The 22,236-nt window shown below is 39.0% G+C and overlaps 2 protein-coding genes across 3 annotated transcripts; one reads left to right on the plus strand and one right to left on the minus strand.

Moving 5' to 3' along the window:
* The first annotated feature begins 496 nt into the window (after window positions 1-496).
* Window positions 497-3,073, plus strand: nudt2 (nudix (nucleoside diphosphate linked moiety X)-type motif 2). Its single transcript, XM_084744341.1, has 3 exons — window positions 497-610; window positions 2,357-2,487; window positions 2,602-3,073. Exons 2-3 carry the CDS (start codon window positions 2,361-2,363, stop codon window positions 2,922-2,924), a joined length of 450 nt encoding a protein of 149 aa, XP_084600467.1. The 5' UTR covers window positions 497-610; window positions 2,357-2,360; the 3' UTR covers window positions 2,925-3,073.
* A 9,016-nt stretch (window positions 3,074-12,089) lies between these two features.
* ube2r2 (ubiquitin-conjugating enzyme E2R 2) lies at window positions 12,090-21,108 on the minus strand. Of its 2 annotated transcripts, none has more exons than XM_084729751.1 (6): window positions 20,273-21,108; window positions 18,929-19,115; window positions 16,018-16,104; window positions 15,795-15,892; window positions 14,234-14,368; window positions 12,090-12,872 (listed from the first exon to the last, which is right to left on the minus strand). In XM_084729751.1, exons 2-6 carry the CDS (start codon window positions 19,103-19,105, stop codon window positions 12,587-12,589), a joined length of 783 nt encoding a protein of 260 aa, XP_084585877.1. In that variant the 5' UTR covers window positions 19,106-19,115; window positions 20,273-21,108; the 3' UTR covers window positions 12,090-12,586. The 2 variants fall into 2 exon arrangements, with proteins under 2 accessions (XP_084585877.1, XP_084585869.1); XM_084729743.1 differs by having other exon boundaries at window positions 18,929-19,118; window positions 20,273-20,911.
* Window positions 21,109-22,236: the final 1,128 nt, after the last annotated feature.

Here is a 22,236-nt window from a genome sequence, read left to right on the forward strand (position 1 = left end):
ATTTGTCCACCGACAGAAAATTAATTGAGAAATATCTTGATAATCATTTAGTCATTTTTTGATTTGCTTGTCCTTTTAATTATTTAAATAACTTTGATTTATTTTTAATAATTTTGTGGTTTAGACTGCTGGCTGGACAAAACAAGCATTGTGAAAGCTTCACTTTGGGCTCTGTAATTGTGACAACATTTCTCACCGTTTCCAGAATTTTTACAAACCAATCAGTCAGTTATTGGTGAGAATTACTGGTGTTAATAATTAGAATAATTATTGGCTGCCATCCTAGTTCACCTCAACCAACTACAACAGTATATATTATAGAGTATAATATATTAAACATATACCATTTAAGTGCAATATAATAATATACCTGAATAATAAATACTCTTACTTTTTATTTGGTTTAGTTTTATCAAACTAATGAATTTGAATACCTCTTTCACTTCTTCCAGTCATTAATACAAGTACTTTCAAAGCAGTTTTACAAACCGGAACTGTTTGTGTCCGTCCTCAAAAAGGACCGGACTCATTTCTCAGTGCACCGCTGAGCTCGGCTGTGCTCTCTGCTGGTGAGAAGCGCCTCAACTCGTCTTATCACAGTCGATAGAGCGTAAGTTTCTGAGACCTGAAGTTAAGGAAATAAATACTCGCCACGTTTTACATCCACAGTGAGAATAGAAACTTTAACACGCCGAGTCCAGTCACTGCAATACGAGCAGAGACGTGAAGCAAGCTAGCTAACATGCTACAAATACCACCGACAGCTTCCTTTGCTCTGGTGAATAATCCTACTGTTGCAGCAGCGTTGTGCATGAGTCTGTGAAATGTGTCACAGAATCACCACAAGTTGCAGTGTGTTAATCTTTTCTTAGCAGGCTCAGGGTAACTCCAGTCAACAGCAACACTGCTGGACTTTGTCTTAACTGGCTGACTCACCAGTAAAGGCTAAAATTAGGTCAGAATGTTAAACAGGAAAACCTGAAACTGCGCTTAAACGGTTTAGCTTAATAGACCTTTTTCACAACAGACATTTTGACATGAAATAGTAGGGTAAACACAGGTGGTGCCAATAATGCTAATTAAGGTTTAGTAACATTCAGGTCAAACTGTCAGGGTGCTGCTGTTGTGTATGTTGGCCCACTGGAAGGACTCTGCTACACTAAAGGGAACGGGGCATGAGTTAGTGTCATTGGTCACACCTGTGTTTACACAACAATTTCCTGTCAAAATGGCTGCTGTTGAAAAGGTTTGCAGAATGAGGGGAGCTGGTGATATTGTCCTTCATGGTGACTGTAAATGGGATTGAATACTTTGTGAAAAAAGTTTGTATGTGTTAGTCAACAGAACTAAGAAAAACATGTAGATCTATGCAATACCCACTCACCTTTACTGAACATTAACAATTATGTTTTTGTCTTATGTTTTTGCACATCTACCCATCATGTACAGACAAAAGTATGAAAAATTGATAGCATGACATTTTAAAAAGCTTTTTCATTATACTTTACAAATACTTTTTTAGGGCTAAACCTATTTTCATTATCGATTAATCTGTTAATCTTTTTCTTGATTTATCAGTTAGGCCTAGTTGTTTGGATCATAGAATTTCATTAAGTAGTGTTGTTTACTGTTTTCCAAAGTCCAAGATGATGTGTAGTTATGGCGATACTGATATTAGTACTGATACAACAACCTTGAGTATCTGCTGACCTTAGCTGTTAATAATACATTTGTATGGATACACTTTGCTTAAGCTAGCCGTCTAAAAATCATCATGCTCAAAATGTGAAACAAATATTCTACTCCCATGAAATCTAAAGAAATACACAGCCCACAACATGACACTGTTACACAATACTCCGCTTTCTTTTTATTTAAACGTTTTCATACATAGAACTTGTAGCAACATTTTGGATTGGTCAGCACCATTCAGAATCAAAATAAATTTAGCCTGAGTTACTCTCTTTATAGCATGTCACTCAAACATCATCATCATTTTAAATAAATCACAAATGTTTAGGCTAATTCATCATCAAAGTAAGTGGTAATTAATGTAATAGTTGACAAATAATTGATAATTGACTAATCATTGCAGCTCTTCATTTATTGTTTTGTTATCCAGCTTTATGTGACAGTTTCCCCTCAAAAGTACAATGGCTCAAATTTTGCACTCCTATGGAGAGTGGGGGTTCTTTATTTCTGCTGTTAAAAACGTACTTTGTGGCTCTTCCACACACACACGCACGCACACACACACACACACATACACACACTCTGCAGCTCGCTGTTTTCTATAGTGGACTCCTGAAACACAACATGATGCAAAATGTGTTGGTTTTTTTTGTGACATTAACAGGGAGATGGCAGCACTGCGGGCTTGTGGCTTCATAGTGTTTCGTCTAGCTAGTTGCGTCCCTCCACCAGACAACATTGAGTACCTCCTCCTGCAGACCTCTTATGGGGAACACCACTGGACCCCACCCAAAGGTGTTTACAAGTTCAAATACAATTTTTTACCTTGTAGTTGATGATGGATACGAATATGATTCTATGAAATCCTATTCAGATATCTTTAAAGGTTCTAACATTTTTCGCCATCAGGTCATGTGGACCCAGGTGAGGACGACCTCACCACAGCTCTGAGGGAGACCAAGGAGGAGGCGGGGCTGGGGCCGGAGCAGCTGCGGGTGGTTGACGGATTCTTACAGGAACTACGCTATGAGGTGCGAGGCAGACCCAAAGAGGTGCTGTACTGGCTGGCTGAACTGAGAGACCCGGGGACGTCGGTGACTCTGTCTGACGAGCACCAGGACTACCGCTGGGCCTGCCTGGAGGAGGCCTGTGTTCTGGCTCAGTACAAAGACCTGCAGGACACACTGAGAGCAGCACAGAGACACCTGGAGGCCCAGAAGGACAAACAGTGATGAACCGGAAGGTAGACTGTGCAGGCATGATGATTTAAGGAAGGAAAATTACTGTCAATGGGCGTGTGGGATCCTCAGACCTCAGTTTAGTAGATCATCAAATGTGACTGTATATCTGTATTTTATGTGATTAATGATTCTCTTTCTTTGAGTGTCTGCTGTACTGTATAATGTAAGGCTCAGTAGGTTCAAAGGCTGGTGAGTAGGGAGGAAATAATTGCTTGAAAATTGGACAACTGATTTGATCTTTGTCGCTACGCAAAATCATGTTTGTCTGAACCCTTAAATTTTCTAAACAATATGTGATGATCAAATATATATGTTTTAAATGTAATACTTGAAGGAGAAAAAACAAAGGGATGGACACCATTTTATCACTAGAGTCCCTGAACAGTGTAAATCTGAACAGGGGGATGTTTTAATATTGCTTTTATCCTACTGCAGACAGTTTTGCCAGATTGGTTGATTTTCCACTCATTTTGGTTGTTTGGGTTGCATTGTGTGGGATAACATTGGCTTGGCTGGTTTAAAAATACATCAAAAAATAAAATATATTAAAAATATATTCATTAAATGTTATTCTTTAATTCTGTGAACACATCCAGTCACTCAACACAAATTGTATTCATTCTACTGAGAAGAGATACGAGTTACAATCATTACTACCCACCCATGGCTTGCCCTAAAAACACATACGAGATATAGTGTTGCTGCAAAGATGGTTTTTCATTGTAACAGAAATTTCTATGAATGTAACATTACAGAATCATTGGATTGTGTGTTTCTCTCTCTCTCTCACTCTCTCTCTCTCTCTCTCTCTCTCTCTCTCCCCCCGCCCCCCCCCCCCCCCCCACGGGTGAGTTTGTGGCAGGTACACTGTAAGTTCTCACACTTGTTGCAGTTTACCAAGTTAGATAAAACCTGTGATTTTTGTTATTTGAGCTGCACTTTTATACTGAAGGCAGAGGGCAAAAATGAAAAACACTTTTACTGTTGCATTGAACGATTTTGCCTCTTATCTGTGTTCTAGCACATTTGTGAACACCTGAATTAGTGTTTTATGATACCTCATATTGAAAATTTGCAATGAACCACAATACTGTATGCTATTGTTGATGAGTCCATTTGTATTGTTTAGATTTATAGATCATATTTGGTCTTTTATCAATCAGTTTGGGAAGTGTTTGGGCAATTACTGGGTTCGAAGATATTAAACCAATCCGGCAACACTGACTGTAGTTGCAATCAAATGTCCTCAAAATAAATATGAGGTTTTGTGTACTGGGATATTTCTAAAATCTTACATTAAAATGTGAGAAATATTTACAGTGGGACTCAGACTGATTGAAAAAAACAGACAAAAAACACTATGCATTATTGGTGTAAAAATCACTTGCTCAAGCAATATGTTAACAGGATAAAAAAATAAAGATATTGTAAGCTCCAGATACTGCCACAGGGTGGGGACAAAAACAAGATATCTTCACAACACCGGTGTACATTTGCTACCACAGACGAGAAAATGCAGCACGTTGTAGAAGAAACAGCCTTGATGCATGTTTTTTCTGCTCTCACCATCCTCCAGAAACACTGATTATTACTTTTACAAATTAGTTCCTGTCCAGAAATTAAATGCGAGTAATGGAGAGCATTTTATTATGTTAAAAACCGTGGTCATAAAATTTAAGAGGGGCTATTAAGCAATTACTCTGGGTGAATATACACATTATCATAAATGTCAGACAATGAACAGCAGATCAACATTACGGGGATAATAAACATAACTACATCATATAGCCCTTACTACACTAATGAAAGCATTTGCAAACAGGCAGAACTGCCACATCATACAGTTAATTAGATTGTGGAGACTTGAGATATTACCAGGTCTCATGTACCTTTCGTGGCATCTGTCCCTGCCTGATGATGTGAGTTCAGCTGTGCTTCAGTGAAAAAACAAATCACTGAAATTCGTCAGCACTGATACCCCATTCTCATTCTGAGATAAGATGATTGAGCTGTGGTTTCATGTACAATCAGCAAGGACCCTGTTAATAATCTTCTTTAATCCAATCGTCTAGTCCTCATATTATTTAAAAATCTAACAGTTTTATGAAATTAAGTTATACTTTATCCAGTACAAACCTAGTGTTTGTTCTCGTTCTGACCGTGGTCAGTGGTGCTGCCACGTTGTACTATATATACAGGAACATGTTCCACTCTTAACTTAATGCTGCAGGATTACATTAATAGCCTCTGCTGAAGGGATGAAATAAGGGTAATTAATGACACAAATTTGTTCTTTCAACTCATAAAGCAGAAAGGAAGTGCTCACTTCAATTAACAGACTTTTTCCTTTGGGTATTTTAACAGGAAACAGAAACAGCGGTGGCCGTGGAACAAGTGAGTGGAGGTCAGAGAGAGTGCCCAGCCTAACCTTTGTCTTTGATGAGGTATACACAGTGTACTGTAAATTAACGCTGTACGTCGAGCAAAAGCTGAATTACTGCTTTAAGACCCATCAGGGTATCATTGTACCTGTAATTAATTTCATGCCTGGTGGAGCATAAAAGCTCCTCTTCCAATGATAAAAGACAGAATTGTTCTGAATTGAAATTACAGTACAGCAACTTGGTAGTTTATCTCTCATCTTATTATAGGGTAAGAAATATCTTAAAATCATCTGTGCATTCAATGTCATAATAAACTTTAAGTAGGGTGCAATTATAGACCATAACCTTACATAAGTTTGGCTATTTAGAGGCCTTAAAGGATCGGTTCTCCAAAGTCGTGACAGAATATGCTTCATTACCACTTGTACTATTTAGCAATGCAGGCAGTTTGGTTTAATTTATCCAGGATATGAGGTATTTGTTTGAGATTTACACTTTCACCTCAATAAATTGGAGGTGAATGGAATATTGTTTGTGTTGCTTAAAGCTGTGGTAGGCAGTTTATTTTTGGCATCACTGGGTAAGTTCCATAATAACCTTTAATCATCATGTAATTCAAGTGGTCTGAAAGAAAACCAGTCTTCTGCTCCTCCTGTTGGCTCTGATTTCAAGCTTTAGAAAATCTAGTCTGTGACAGGAGACTTTGGCCAATCACAGGTCAGTAAGATAGTTGAGTGTCATTCCCAAAACATCACTATTTGACGGCCACGGAATTCCTCTGTGCTTGCAATATTGACCAAGAAAGCATGCTGGTGCAGCCATGTTGGCAGTGCCTACATGTACCAGGATGCATTGTGTGTGAGCTTTCGACACCCATGCCCATATTGTCTTGTATCATCACCCACACCTATATTTATTACTTCGTTGGCCAAAATATACCATTAGGTACCATTAGACATATAATACATAGTTGTTGCCCGTTGTTGCTACACGTCAATATGGCCGCCATACAGTCAAGACATGCCTGTGAACAAATACCTCTTCCACAATACATCCATGACAAATAGCGTTGCATGTAACTAGGGGAGCTGTGTTTTTTCTGGATAAAAAGTACTGTAACATTTACACTTGACATGACAGCACATTTCAATAACTCATGTTATATTCAAGGGTCCATGATCCACGTGAAGAAGGAAATGTTTTTTTTTCAAAAGGCCAAAGCAGCATCTATGTATGTTTGTCTGTAGTTGGGTGGCACAAAAACTTATCTAGCACACCCCTGGCTGCCCAAAGACAAAGACTAGAATTCCAGGCTGAAATAGCCTGTAGTTCTTCCTTAACAACTACATCATTATGATGTCACTGGATGCAAGAAGAATAACAGATTTTGCAGCAGGAGAACTCTGCTGTCAATGAAGCCCACGCTGAGGAATTAATTTCTTCAGCTGACTACATTTACCATCAACTTTGACAGGACATCCGCATAGAAAGTGTTGTGGTGAACTGTCCCTTTAAAACAGCAACAGGACTTACCCAGAACAATTTCACACTGACAACAGGTTTCATTGGGACTATTTCTTCAGTCAAAAGTAGTTCAAATAAAAGCTGTTCACAGCGAGGTCTGTAGGTTATTCAGAGCAACGGGGACATTATTTTTGGAAACACATTGCATTAGTGGTAGGATTTTTAAAATGTATTTTTTTCCAGTGCTTTGTGGACAAAACAGTCAACAGTACTGGAGAGTAGGTAGAAATCTCAGACATACAACTATGTATGCATGACTCAATACTAGGGGCATATTTTTATGTAATCTGTGAGCCAACACTTTAAGATATTGCATTTAACATAAGACTCTCATAATACATGTAGCTTGTAGTAATGACTTGTGATCAATGGCAAAATAAGTTAAAAAACCTTTCAGCCGACTTCAATGACATACTGTTTTATTTTGAATGATTTTCCAACTTAACCACAATAACTGTATGCCTCAATTTGCATATCACTCCTAATGTTACTCCAAATACCAACTTGCTGTGTTGTCTGTTCTCCGTGACATGTGGGCTTAGCAACAGATATCAAAGCTATACTGCAAACAAACCCAACAATGTACTTTTTTACAATAGAAACTTTATGAGTGACATTTGCATCCTCACAAACACAAAATGATGAGGAAAAAAAAAAAGACAAAATCAAAGAAGAAACCAACAAGGACAGCATTAACATCAATAGGTGTGGACACTTTGTGGCGGCGTTGTGGACACACGCAGGTCAGTTCATTAAGTGTGTGACCACACTTCAAAAAATACACACTTGTGCACACATACATGCTCACACACACTGATTAAATGAATTAAATGATTTCATTCAGTCTTTTGTATGTAAAAGTGTGTATGGAATAAAATCTCAACATCTCAGATCGCAGACTTTTTCAGTGAGTCATTTCTTAGGTTGAGTTTGGGAATCATCGTCATCTCTCAGAGTTTATAATTGTTGGTTGCTCTCTTCCCTCAAAAGGCCTCCGTAGCTTTTCTCCACCTGCCCTCATTAAAAAATCAAGGCATTACTTTTCAGTAAAAAAGTGGAGGGTTTTAAGATTGAAGAGCTCTAAACTGATCTTTGCATTGCTATCATAAGGGCTACACTACACCTAGATTTTACTCTAACAAAAACAATAATGCTGACTCAGAGTTCCAAATTTGTGGTGGGAGGCAAAAACTTGGTTTTAAAGCAGCTGCTCAACATTTTGGGAAATAAACTTACTTGCTTTGTTGCCAAGAGTTAGTTGAGAAGATTGATACCATACACCAGTGTGTGGCTAGCTTAGCTTAACTCAAAAAGTGGAAATAAAAGGAAACAACTACCCTGGCTTTGTCCAAAGGTAGACTTCAGGCAGTCACTGTCTGTCCTTTTTCAATTTAATTTATTCATTCATTCATTTTAATAGATTAAGATATAACCTGTTAAGTTTGAGCTTTTAAGGTGCTGGTAGATGGGCTTTGTTATCTTTGGACAGAGCCAGGGTATCTTGTTCCAGTCTCTGTGCTAAGCTAAGCTAATCAACTGCTGGCTTCATATTAAGAGGAATAATTCAAAGTAAAATACACATTTGTTTTCTGGCAGAGTTAGATGAGAGGATTAATACAACTCTCATGTCTGTCCGTTAAGTATCTATAGCTAGCAACCAGTTAGCTCAGTATAAAGACTTGAAACAGGAAAACAGTTATCCTGGCTTTGACCTATTAACCTGGAGACCAGTGAACAATGAAATTCTTTAACTCAGATTTCAGGCATATGGTGGTATCACAATATATTAAATTGCAACCCCTGTATCGTGATTTGTGTCGTATAACCAGATTCTTGCCAATACACAGCCCTACTGTCTTAAGGTACCCAAGTGTAATAATTACAATTTTTTGTCTTATTGGGGTTGTGTTGTGGACTATTTCTTGGCTGGAAGCTGAGAAGCTAGTACTCTGAGCCAAGAAGTAGTTTGGCACATAACCCACATAAAACCACGAATTGCCATTTTTACATGTTTTTTTTTTTTTTTAGGACAAATCAAACAAACAAAATATAGTGGTATTAAATTGCAAACTTAAGATGTGCTGACTAGCTGATTTTGCTACAGCTAGACAGAGCCAGGCTAGCTGGAGGATTGTTGAGTCTTATTCCCAGGTAATCAAATAGTGACGCTTTCGGTTAGGTTGATTGTTGAGTTTTGTTGAGTGGCACAGTCAGAACCACCAACCAGAAGCATCACTATTTCACAACCTGGGAATGAGACTCAACAGTCAACTATCTTCCTCCAGAATCACTTATGGCATCTTTAACATTCAGACATTAGAGTGGTATAGATCTCATCTAAATCTCTGCCTCAAAGCAATTAAGTGCATTTCCCAATATGTCAAACTAGTCCTTTAGCAGACACACACAAGATTCGTACATTTCTGATTATGATTTTACTTCTTCTCTATATGGTGAGGGATGGGCAAAAAATGGGGAAAACATCAAGAAAAGTTCAGAATCTCTATCCACTTCCTGTTGTGCCTTGATATCAAATCCATTAAAGATCTGGTTCAGAAGTGGATTTCATCTCGCCAACAGAATCCAAAGCACAGGGCCGGGGGGAAATGTTTCACTCCTTTGGCTTCACATTAAAATCCAAAAGGTATCTCTTAAAGAGTTCATCCAAACAGCGTTAAATCCACCACGTGCATCCATTTTTCCGTAGTCTTTAAAATGAACTGTTGTGGGGCTATACGTGGTTTCCTTGGCATAAAATCCATCCGTTTGATCAAAGGTTTGCGCAGTGCTCTGTTGTGTTGAAAAGGGTAACAGATTCATACCCACAACCATAAAACACAGCTCAAAATGTGTGGTTTACTTGATGCCGTAGTCACATTACGCTGTTCAGTGTGTTCAAAACATTAATACTCAGAGGGTGTTTTTTAATTTCAAATCAGTCAAATCCTCAGCCAAATCTGGCCTCCCAAAACAGCACTAGAACACAGTGCAAACACACTGAATGTTTTCTCAACTGGACAAAGTCCAAAAGGTCATTTGGGCAAACTCACTTTTGTGACAGAAGTCTGCACCGGTTCCACAGACACAGGAACAAGAAAACCCTGACACTGTAGTCAATAGATGAATAGTAAATGTAAATATACACACACACAGACAACAGGCAATCAGTGTCATATTCATTCAAATGCAAATGTGTAGCTAAGCTGCATGTTGATTTTGTCCCTGTCGATAAACAGACTCTGGATGTGGTGTAGCACAGTAACAACGTCCAATTTTCACTAAGTTGCATTTAAGCTGAAGTTGGAGTCACGGCGCAAAAACGTAACATTTTCACATCTATCGCAACATAATGTGAGCATTGTCTCAAGGAGAAAGTCCCTACAGGTGTATTTTGACTTTTTTAAATTTGACTCTAGCCTACCAAGAAGAAAACAACTTAAAAGGACCCTAATCAGGACCAACAGCAACACTCAGTCACGTGTAAACACGCTGGCGGTGGGATTGGAGACTTTCAGTTCACTCTCTGCCCTCTAAAACCACCCAGTGATGCAGAAAGTAAGAAAAGAAGGTGGAGGTGAGGAGCAGTCTGTGTGTTAAGTTTCTCTTTGACTGTTTTTTCTCTCTCAGTGAAAGTCTATTGAGGCCCTGAGGTTTAAGAGGCAGAGAGAGGTGTAGGAGGCGACATGAGAAAAGGTCTTAACCTTGTTCACCCCCAACCAAATGACGTCGCTTTGAGGGATCACGAGGGAGCAGTTGTGATGGACACTACTGAAGGTGGGTCCAAGAAGGGGGGAGTCACGGCAGAGCCTGCATTTGCAAGTTTAAGTTGATTGCATCAAAGTCGAAACAGACAGGCGTCAGAGGGACAGAGATATTCTGGGACACACTGATGGACAGTGACAGGACAAGCTGGCCAGCTCATCGACTGGTTAATGAGCCAAACAAGCAAAGTGTCCATTAGCCAGACTGTCTGAGCCATCCCAGGAAATACAAGGGACAAGTCAGGGAGGACAGAAAGTCAAACAACTAAACAAAAGAAGTGCATAAAATGATCGAAACAAGTAAAGACACGATGGGTAGAGCCAATCATTTGACATAAAACCACACAATCTGACATGGACTGACCAGACGAAGAGCCAGCCAGTTACAGTGGGGTTCAAGAGACCACCACAAGGACAGTTTGATTTCATCATTTATCAAAAACTAAGACAATTTCTTTACTTTTTAAAAAGGTTTTCAAAAAAGGACTTATTTAAAACTGGGATTATCTCTGGGAAATGATGTAAACCAAAACTGAATAGAGTTTAATCAATATGGAGATGCCTGGTTACTTAAATTAAAATGAACAAATGAATAAAATTATTTCTGTGTGCTGCAAGTTCAAAAGAGGGGTGAAAATCCTTTCTTTTGGTTGTTCTGTATTCCCATAAACAATAAATTGTTAGCAATAGCAATCAAAAAGTGAATAAAATGTTATATTATTTGCTAGTTAGCTATAAAGTTAACCTAATCAGCTCATGATGGCCTGGTATAGCTCTAATTTTCTAATTTCTCCTTCTTTGAGAAAAACCTGTTGCCCAAATTAATGAAGCAACGTGGCCAAATAATAGAAGATTTAAAAACACAAAACAGCACATTAAGGAAAAAAAGAGACTGACTCTCAGCAAATGACAGACTGTTTTATCGGATCAACTGGAGTGAAATAAAGAGACACATCAAACTCAATTTGGTTGAGTCTGTCCCTTAACTTTCTTCAAGGTACTTATTTTGCTCAACTCACTTCAAAAGGGCTGTTATTTTACAAGTTAAACCTCCACAAGAGTATACTGAAAGTTAATATAGCATCACATTTTAAATCTGACTTTAAAGATTTGGTACAACAGAATTAAATTTAATGTAGGTTTTGAGAGGTATAAATTTAACCTTTCTTAGTTGTTTGGTGCAATATAATTTAAAGTTAAGTCATGGTTTAATTGGGTTTAGAATCCTTAAATCCTCTTTGGTGCAACCCCGCCTTATGGTTTAGCATGTGTTGTAGAATACTGAAATTTTACCATTGAAGAAACTCTTGCAACCAAACAACTTATTGGACAGTATTTGAGGGGTTGGTAGCATGAAAGCAACAGGGTACAAAACCAAACTAAACAAAGTGATGGAAATATTCTGGTGTGGGTTATTTTGCCTTGTTTGAGGTAAGAAAACCAAACATGATTAATCACGCAATGACCCATAAAGTAGAAGCATGGCATTTTCTGGTTTTAAGTAGTGTGGAAAAAGCAGGACCCTCACACTCCTTGATAGGAACATTTAAAAACATGAAGTATAGCATCAAAAACACTCTGTGGGTGCTCTCAAACAGTGCTGGAATAATTTCAGTTCTCAAACTCTGCAAGGTCTGATGCCAGACAGAGTGCAAGCTGTAATTAAGGCAAACGGTGGAAACACCAAATTCTACTTTCAGTGAAAACAGTACCAACACACTTTTGCTAAAAACCTACTGTGTGTTATAGCATCTGAGAACTATGAATTAACCAATCATTTGTATTAGTTTAATAAATGATGAAACATTTTTTGGCAGTAGACCTTTGACCCCACTGTACGTGCAAACACACACGCGCGCGCGCGCACACACACACACACACGCACACTGAAAATTGTAACGCAACACATTAAAAGAAGGAGGAGGGCGGTGGTGGAGGTGTGGGAGGTGGGGGAGTTGGCAGGGAGGAGTTATCATCCAGATCATCATGAGTCTTCGTTGCCGGAGTCGTCCTGGTTGTCGTAACGTCTGGTGGATGTCCCGCTGTCCTCCGCGACGCTAATCCCCCCGGCTTCACCTACGGATTCCATCTCACTCTCGTCCTCCTCCTCATCCTCCTCCTCCATGTCGTCATCGTAGAGGTCGTCGTAGAGGAGGTCTGAACTGCTGTCCTGGGAGGGAACCCGGGTCTGGACGCAGTACTCTGCCAATGTGGTCGGCACCTTCACGCCATCGCGCTCAGCCTCTGCCGCTGTTGACATCACCTGCTTCCTGTGGGCCAAGATAAGAATGAGATCAATTTTGGTGTTAGAAAGATTCTTGTAAGCACTTCGTACAACCCTAATTCCAAAGGAGTTGGGATGTTGTGTAAAACATTAATAACAACAGAATGCAATGATTTGCAAAAACTTTTCAACCTATGTTCAGTTGAATACAGTATGAAGACAATATGTGTAATGTTCAAACTGATTAACTTTATTGTTTTCTGTAAATATAAACTCTTTCTGAATTTTTTGCCTGCGACATGTTTCAAAAAAGTTGGGACAGGGGCAAGTTTACCTCTGTGATAGATCACCTTTTCTTTTAACAACAATCAGTGAGAACTGAAAGTGAAATTCTTTCTCATTCTTGCTTGATATACGACTTCAGTTGCTTGACAGTTGGGGTCTCTATTTTATTTTGCGCTTCATGATGCACCAAACATTTCTGATGTGAGACAGGTCTGAACTGCAGGCAGGTCAGTCTAGTATTTGAACTATTTTACTACGAAGCCACACTATTGTAACATGTAGAATGTGTCTTGGCATTGTCTGAAATAAGCAGAGATATCTCTAAAAAAGACGTCATCTGGATGGCAGCATATGTTGCTCCAAAATCTGCATGTACATCTCTGCATTAATAGGGCCTTCACAGATGTGACAGTTACCCATGAGGCCATGAGCACTAACACCTCTCCATACATCATAGATGCTGGCTTTTGATGGGCTCATCAGCTCATACCACACTTTTCCACTTTGCATTAGTCCATCTCAGAGGAGCTTGGGCCCAATGAAGCAGAGTTTCTGAATGTTGTTGATATATGGCTTTCACTCTGCATGGTTGGGTCTCAACTTACATTTGTAGATGCAGCAACAAACTGTGTTAACCGACAACGGTTTTCCAAAGTGTTCACAAGCAGTATCCTTTATACAGTTATGTGGGTTTTTGCAGTGCAGTGCAATGCAGTGTCACCTGAGGGGTCAAAGGTCACAGGCATTCAATTTTGGTTTTCAGCCTTGTCCGTTAGGTGTACACATGTCTATTGATATTATGGATTGTAGATGGTGAAATCCCTAAATTCCAGCAGTATTGTGTTGAGAAAAGTTCTTCGTAAACTATTTGCCCACGCAAATTTTTCACAAAGTGGTGAACCTCACCCGATCCATGCTTGTGAACAGCTGAGGTTTTTAAGGCTGCCCTTTTTATGCACAATCATGATACGGTCACCTGCACTTTTTGGAAACTTCATCAAATTCATAATGAGTGTATAATCACAAAAAAAAACAAGTTTAAACATTAAACATCTTGTCTTTTCAGGAATTGTGGTTGTGCATTTGTCTGTATGTGATGAAACACTCAATACTGTGTGTTACCTGATTATTTCTGCATACTCCTTGTCCTTGCCTTTGCTGTCCCTCCATTTGCGAAACATGACAGACGCATCCACGTTGGCAGGGGAAAAGGTGTTGGGCTCATTGAGCAGCGAGATCACACTGAGCAGGATAGTCCTGATGATGAAGGAGCAGCACACAGACAGAAAATGAGGACACTCCGATATCAGATTCTGTCGCTGTATGAAAGAAAAGCTCCGCACAGCCTTTTTGAAACTGTAGTAAGCTTCATCCCAGCTCAGACGGAGGCGTTACCTCACCTCGTTCCCCTTGTGGCTCAATTACACGCTGCACCCAATCTGCTCGGGTTTTCAAATGCACACTCAGCACTTTACGTCTAGTCCTCAACAAAATGAGTCTCGCTGACATGTTAAATTTAAAAGACATTCTGAAAGCTGCCCCGCAGTACTGTCTCGTTCTTTAGAAGCTGAACTCTTAATTCACAGTGCTCTAAATTTGCTGTTTGATAATTACATTTGACTTATGCTGTATGCATGTTTCATGTTTTTCTTTTTATTTGTTCTCTTTGTAGATGAGCATATCTCTACACTCTCCTGTCCTCTACCCTTATTTTTCTCTCTTTTTCTTTTAAAGATTTTTGTAGCATTTTAAATAGCAGAGAGTGTTACTGGAATCAAATCCAGGATGTTGCGATTATGTGCTATACATCTTAACTGTACCTTCAGTTTTCTTATCTTATATCCTATACTCAAGAACATCACTTTAGTAGGAGGTGATTTTTAAATATATTAAACTAAAGGATAAATATTTAATAAATGGACTGTACTAAATCATAAAATGACCATTATATGACATGAGACATTAAGGAAACATTGTAAGTTGAAATACTAGTTTTTCCGACAGCAATGCTACAGTCAGTATGTTCTACTTTGAAATTTCCATTCTGGTGCACATCGTCTGTTTTTGTTTTGGCCACACTGCCCGTTTCATGTTTATTCACTTTCCATGGAGCTAAAATTAATACTGAATGATCACCAAAAGAATTACTGTCGGTTTATGAATCATAAAAAATCATTAACAATCTTTTAGAAGGTGGAGATAATTAATACAGTTGAATTGGGTAATATATTAAAGGAGTCTAGCAGGCAGTAAGGCAGACAGTCACTGAACTCCAGTGTCTATTTTCAGAGTAGTGGGCTTTTGTTTTCAGGAGAATGGACGTAGCTTTACATTGACAGGGAAATGACAGTTACAAACAACCGATCAGTTTACAGTGTAGGACTTGTTGTATTGTTCTCAAGTAGGATCAGTGTTCCTGCATCCTGCAGACAACCTGCCTTAGCTTCAAGTCTTGCTTCAAGCTATTTAATACACTGCCTAAGGCTCCAACTCTTGATTTGGACTGCAGTGCTCATTTTTGAAAGAAAGGCTGTTACATATTTCACCTTTCAGTGTACACCAGTGCTTAAATGAATGTCCGCACTGCATTCAAAATAAGAGAAAAGTTATTTATGATTGCATGTTTTTGTTGTAGAATGGATTCGAGTGCATACAGAAGCAGAGGTTATGTGGCAGAGATTACCTGACATTCTGGGTGGGGTTCCACCTTTCAGAAGGTAGCTCCCCGCTCTGAGGGTCATCGACAGGAGGGTGCAGGATGGAGATACACACATCTCCATTCTGGAAAGAGAACAAAATACACTGTATCACATCATTCATGAAGACATGGGAGGAACTACATTATATAAAGGCCAAATTGGCATGATAATGGCAACAAAAGTTGTGTGAAAACATTTGTGTTTTACCTCATAGATGTTGGGGTGCCACATCTTGGTGAGGAAGCGGAAGGTGGGTGGGGAGTACGGGTAGTCAATTGGGAATTTGATGTGAGCCTGGGAGAACAAACAGAAGCTGACAGTCAACACATGTTTTACAGACAGCCAAGCTTGACTTCCGTTACACTAAGTTTAATTCCTTCGAGCCTAGTGGAGAGACCCCTGGGGATATGAGCTGATGTTGTGGATGTTGGTGTAGCACATTGAAATGTGAAAAAAGACACTTTATATATCTGAATAAATAAGAAACGTAGAGGTCTGCAATGTTTAGGTGACATCCTTTCTCTTAAATTCTACTTTAATGCTTACTTAAATAAAAATGAAGTGAAACAACATGAAACAGCAACATGGCTGCATGTGTCACAAGGAGATGCAAGTTGCTATTAACTGAACAAGTATTATTCAACCACAAAGCAGCTTCCTGTATGCTTTCATTTGAAATATGTCACAACAGAGAAATAAGCACATTCAACCTCGAGACAATCACACTGTAATAAAGCAGTTGACATCTACAATATGTTATCATTAATACCAAATGAATTTCATTACAGCTAGACATTATGTGACAGAACAGTTTGTGCATCTGGCTCTGTGTTTTCTTTCCAAATTATTTTGCGATTATCTTGATGTTTGGGTGTGTGTAACACCACCCCAGCTCTCACTGAACTGCTGCCACTCAGATAGGACTATCATTGCTCCACAACTGCAGTACACTACTGAAGCTTTGGGACATTAAACACACACAACACGACACAGGCACAAGTTCAAGTGTTCATTATCAGTGACCATGCTGACATATAGACACATGTCAAAACATCTTCTCCCTGTTCCAAATGCATGATGATACATCCTTAACCTACTGTGCTACAGCAGTCATGCAGCTACACTAGTCCATCTCTTCCACCAATCTGTCATTAAAGGACCAAAACCTACAGTGGCTGAGAAATCTGTGTCAAAATGAAAGGCTGTATCTAAAACCAGTGATTGGTTTGTCCGCTCTGGGCTACTGTAGAAACATGGCAGTGCAACATGACAGAGGAGATATGAACATCTCATCCTAAGGTAACTAAAACACAACCAGTCTTATTTCAGGTGATTATACACTAATGAAAACACACTTATGAATACTATACTACATGTCTGTCATATGCTGCTAATAAATCACCATAAATATTATACACTGGACATTTACATGCAGGTTAATTACATCTGCACCAAAGTAAACAATCAAGGCATTCCTGTCTGTAGTATACCAGCCTCAACAGGTCAGCATTAGAATTATACTTATGAATATAATTATGTGGGTGTCACAGCGGCTCAAGGGTAAACACTAGTTGCTTCAAAGAAAGAATGATATATGTTTGAAAGTTCGTGCAGGCTCTGTCTTATAAGTGCAGGTTAGCCAAATTGGAAACTCTAGCTATACCACCTATTGCACATCTGTCTGTCCTGAAAGAAGGTTCCTTGCTCTGCCTCTGTTGCTTCCTTATCTGACCTCAGGATCTAAGGATAGAGGGTGTAATGTAATCTGTTGTGCACACTGTAAAAACCCTCTGAAACAAACTTATGATTAAAGGTTATATAAATAAAACTGACAATTGATAACACAAGAATGTTGCTCTAAAGTAAAAGCATACCAATATCAACTCCGGTCAGCTGCCGGAGCAGACAACAGCAGCGCCTGCTCTGTATTATTTTGGCATTCCTGAATGGCTACAGCACCATCTGCATTGCCCAAACTTGAAAGCAGGCTCTCACTGTCTGTACCACATTTTCTAAATGATTCACTGAATAAGTAACATGAAAGAAAAGGAAGATGAGTCTCATCATGCCCTTCTCTCTTACTCTTTCTCTGTGCTGAGGTGCCATTTATATCGGTCTCACTGCTAAAAATAGCCATCTGAAGCACAACCATCATACAACGAGGGGGGAGAGGGCCGGACAAGGAGACTGGAGGGACAGGGGAAAAAGACTAAAAAAAAATTAAGAAATAGCAAAGGCTGCCTGAAAATGGTTTGAAATTTTCTTAGATGTGTAGAGGTGAGCAGGTATAGGTGAGCCAGGTCACTGTTGAATTCATTATTGAATTATAGTTTTGAAAAGTGTAACAATCATTACAGTAAGACTTTACTTGGTCTGACTCTTTGTTGTCCAAGTTACAGCAATCTCCTATGTATTCTATATAGGAAGAGAACTTGCCCATGAGGACAGTTGCACTGTATAAACACTCAACAAAAACATAAATGCAACACTTAAAACAACACGATTGCTGTGCAGGGGTGCCTTGGTTACAATAAAAGGCCACTCTGAAATGTTCAGTTTTATCTTGAAAAAAGACATTTATTAGCCACTTAACTATGGCTATATACCTTTATTCCCCAGAAGGGCAAAGTCATGACCCGCCCCATTCTGCCTCCTGATTTGCTCGTACTTGTTGCCTTTGTTGGTTGGGTTGGCTATGTTTAGGAGGAGTGATTGGCTAGGGTAAGAATATCATGGTAAGTCAATAAGAAGCAGAGAAAGGTGAGTCATGACTTTGCCCTCCTGGATAACAAATTTGGTAACTGAATCCTTTTTTTCCAGGATAAAACTGCACATTTTAGAGTGAACTTTTATTGTGAGCAGTCCAATATATACCTGTGTCATAATCACGCTGTTTAATCAGCATCAAAGGAGATTGAATTTAACAAATTTGTGTACAAAATTTCACTCATGAAAAATGGGAGCCATCACAAGGGTGTTCCTTTAAATTGTTGAGTATATAGTCGGCAGAATGTAAATTAGGTTAATGAACGTGTCTCATCATCTGAACACTGCACTGTTTTCACTATTCTGACTTCATTATTCCCTGTCTTTTTGCTATCAGAAAGTTTTGACCCACCTTAAAGTAGCCTCCTTCATACAGGGTGTTTGGGGGTCCGAAGATGGCCACTTCCCAGTTGTAGAGGTCAGACTCCTCCACCAGAGTGATGCGGAAGCCCTCCACCGGCTGCTCCTGCAGAGACTTCAGCTCCATCATCAGAGCCTTCTGGGAACTAGGGGTTGCCTGGTGGGCCATGTTAATCCCACTTCTGACCCCAGTAGCCAGGTGACAGGTAGGATATTGTAGAGTGGAAAGAAAAATGATAACATCATCATTTAACATGTTTTACATTTAATGGCCACTGTTAGGTTAGGGCAACATGGCTTATAAATAATATCTTGGCATTTTTAGGCTATTCCATCATATATGATTTACATCTTGATTAGGGCTAGAATTAAGGATTATTTACATTATTAATGAAACTGTTGATCTTGGTCTTGATTAATCGATTAGTTGTTTGGTCCATAAAATGTTAGAAAATGTTGATCACTGTTTGCCAAAGCTCAAGGTGATGTCTTGTTTTGTCCACAGCCCAAGGACATTCAGTTTACAGTCACAGAGGACTAAGGAAATCATACAATATTCACATTTAAGGAGCGGAAATCTGTGAGTTTGGATTTTTTTTTCTTCAAAAGTGGCTCAAAATAATTAATCAACTATCAAAATTTGAGTTAAAATTGTGGTCAATTTGAACTCAGCTTTTATCGTTGCAGCTCTAATCTCGATATACACATTTGCTCTACCGCAGGAAAATTCGTAAAATTTTCTCAAATGCAACCATATGATGATCTTACAGAATATGATAGATTTCTGCAGATTATAGTATACCAAGTAGTTAGGACTGGACATTGGTGCTTTAACAAAATACTGACACAGTGAGATTTGTGATAAATAATCATCAATAATGTTGATATAACGACTAAGTGGGTAAGATCAAATAACAGAACAGAATAGTTTGGTAAATTCAGGAAACTACAGACCACTTGACTATAATACAGCCTTAAAAACCAGGAAAAGACAACACCTATGACATATTACAATATAACAATATTCAAAATTAAAGATGATATCCAGTCTCATATCATGATATCAATATAATATTGATATATTGCCCAGCCCCTGTCACTGTTGACTCTGCAGCAAACAACCTACAGTCTGTCAGGTCTGTCTGTATTGACATTAGTCTTATTAGGACAAAAGAGACAGCAAACCTGAACAGATAATAGTCCTGCCGGTAAATTGACCACCACATAAAGAATTCAAACACAAACAGGATATGTGGCCTGCCAAGCTAGCTTATGTCAGTGCTTTAGTTCGCAGGCCTTTCATGGGGAAAAAGCAAAGTTAATAAAAAGTGTTTACCTCTCTCCTTGCACTGTAATATGTATTCGTTTGGTTACAGCAGAGAACTGGAGGGTAAACTCATTGGTTGTCCATGCTACCCTGGCTAATGTCTTGACAAAGAGACAGTAGTGACAGGAGCACTGGATTTTCTGCTAAAGCCTATGGCTGGTCCTCGTGTTGTGTTTCCGAAATTCTTTGTGTGCCAGTGTTGACAGTTGACATGGAGCTAGTATCAGTGTGAGTCACGGTCTCCTGTGGATCATTCTTGGGCTCAGAGGAGGACACTGCTTCTCCCTGACATCTCTCCGTGCTGCTGGTTCGGTTCGGGCTGGCGCTCAGCTGATCCCTGCTTGTTTATGTTTGTTTATCTGCTCTCTGGCAGTCTCAACTTCTCCACACGTCAGCTAAACCCCCACCGAGCAACTTGGTTCAAAAGCAGCAGCTCCTCTGCTCTCCGCCGTCCCCTCCGGCACTGTGGCAGTGGACGTGGAGAATAAAGTCGAGCCTACGGTCGCGAAAAGGACAGTAAGTAAGAGGTTTACACTCGCGAATTACACTGGATTTCATCGATTTTTATTTTCCTCCCATCGGTGCTTCCGGCTATCATTGCGCGTGTCTGCAGAACGTAAAGCACGCACGGGTCTGAACGTAACGTGCGCGCACTCGCCGCCGAGCACAAAATAAAATTAAAAAAAAAAGTTCTGGCAAAATCTGTGTTTTTATTGCTGAAAATATTGATTAGGGTTTTGGTTATTGGTTTGGTTATTTGGTATTATTATATGGAAAAACGCCATATCCTGAAATAATTCAGCTTACAGGTAGGAAGCCATGTACAATTAAAACTTTTACAGCTTGTTCTATGTTAAATTTTATATAGATTTTTCTATTATTTTTTCTTTTAATTCATCTCTCTCTCCCCTCGGTCTGGCCTTTGATTTGGAGTAAATGTTATACATTTGTTATTGCTGTTGTTTGTTATTAAATTGTAAGTAATGTAAGTCTGTGTTATAATGGTATTTGTGTTCATTCATTTGTTTTATGGAAAAGGTGATTAACATATGCTTGATGTATGCCACTTCCATCTTTAATTTATCAGTTGGACAACAGTGAGTTGCTTATCTGAAGAGATTTGTTTTAATTATTCCATGTTGCATAGTCTCATTGATTACATCATTTAGTGACCTTCACTGTTATCATTTGAAATAACTAAAGGTAATTTGACAATTTTATTTTAAACTGTTCTTTTATTTAAAACTTTTTCCAGTTTTATTTCAAACTGTCTTTTTGATCCCAACTGTCTTATCTGCCAACAGGCCAATAGTAGTCAACAAGGCAAATATCCGCCAATCCTTATCAGTAACACATAGGATAATGAGGTCTAATCACTGTATCCACTGAAGTTTTCAGCATCAAGGAGATAAATCAGCCAACTCTGGTTCAGACTTTGAATTAGAGGATGCTACTCTGACATTCAGTCAGGCATCTTAAGGGCTCCAAAACTTGATCAGGTGGTTAGTTTTAGCCATCTTTAAAAATAATACAAACACAGAAATTTGCATTTCTCTTTGTAAAGTTGAGTGTAACAGTATATATTTCATTAATTCAATGTCAGCCCAAAGTTGAATGAATGAAACAAGTGACATTTATTGTTCCTTCCTTTCATCAAAATTCGGTTTAGATTAGTTGAAGTGAACACATTTTTCCTTTCCACTATTCGTGGTTGGCCACTTGTAATAATTCTCTTTTCCCTCACTAAAGATTTGTGTATGCTCCTTGTTTTTCTTTGATGCAGCACTTTCGGGTAGCTGCAAATGCATCACGTGGTTCTCTTACAATGCCAATAACATGGTAACAATCAACACTTTATTTGAACAAGGAGCACTATTTTGCTGCTCTCACTTTAAAAACAGTAACTACCAGTATGCCAACTCCATCCACTCACTCAGCTTGGTGTAGTGATGTGATGCTCTGACATCATGTAG

Source organism: Lutjanus erythropterus, chromosome 2 (genome assembly GCF_056507025.1).
Source record: "Lutjanus erythropterus isolate fLutEry1 chromosome 2, fLutEry1.hap2, whole genome shotgun sequence".
NCBI classification, from domain to species: Eukaryota; Metazoa; Chordata; class Actinopteri; order Lutjaniformes; family Lutjanidae; genus Lutjanus; species Lutjanus erythropterus.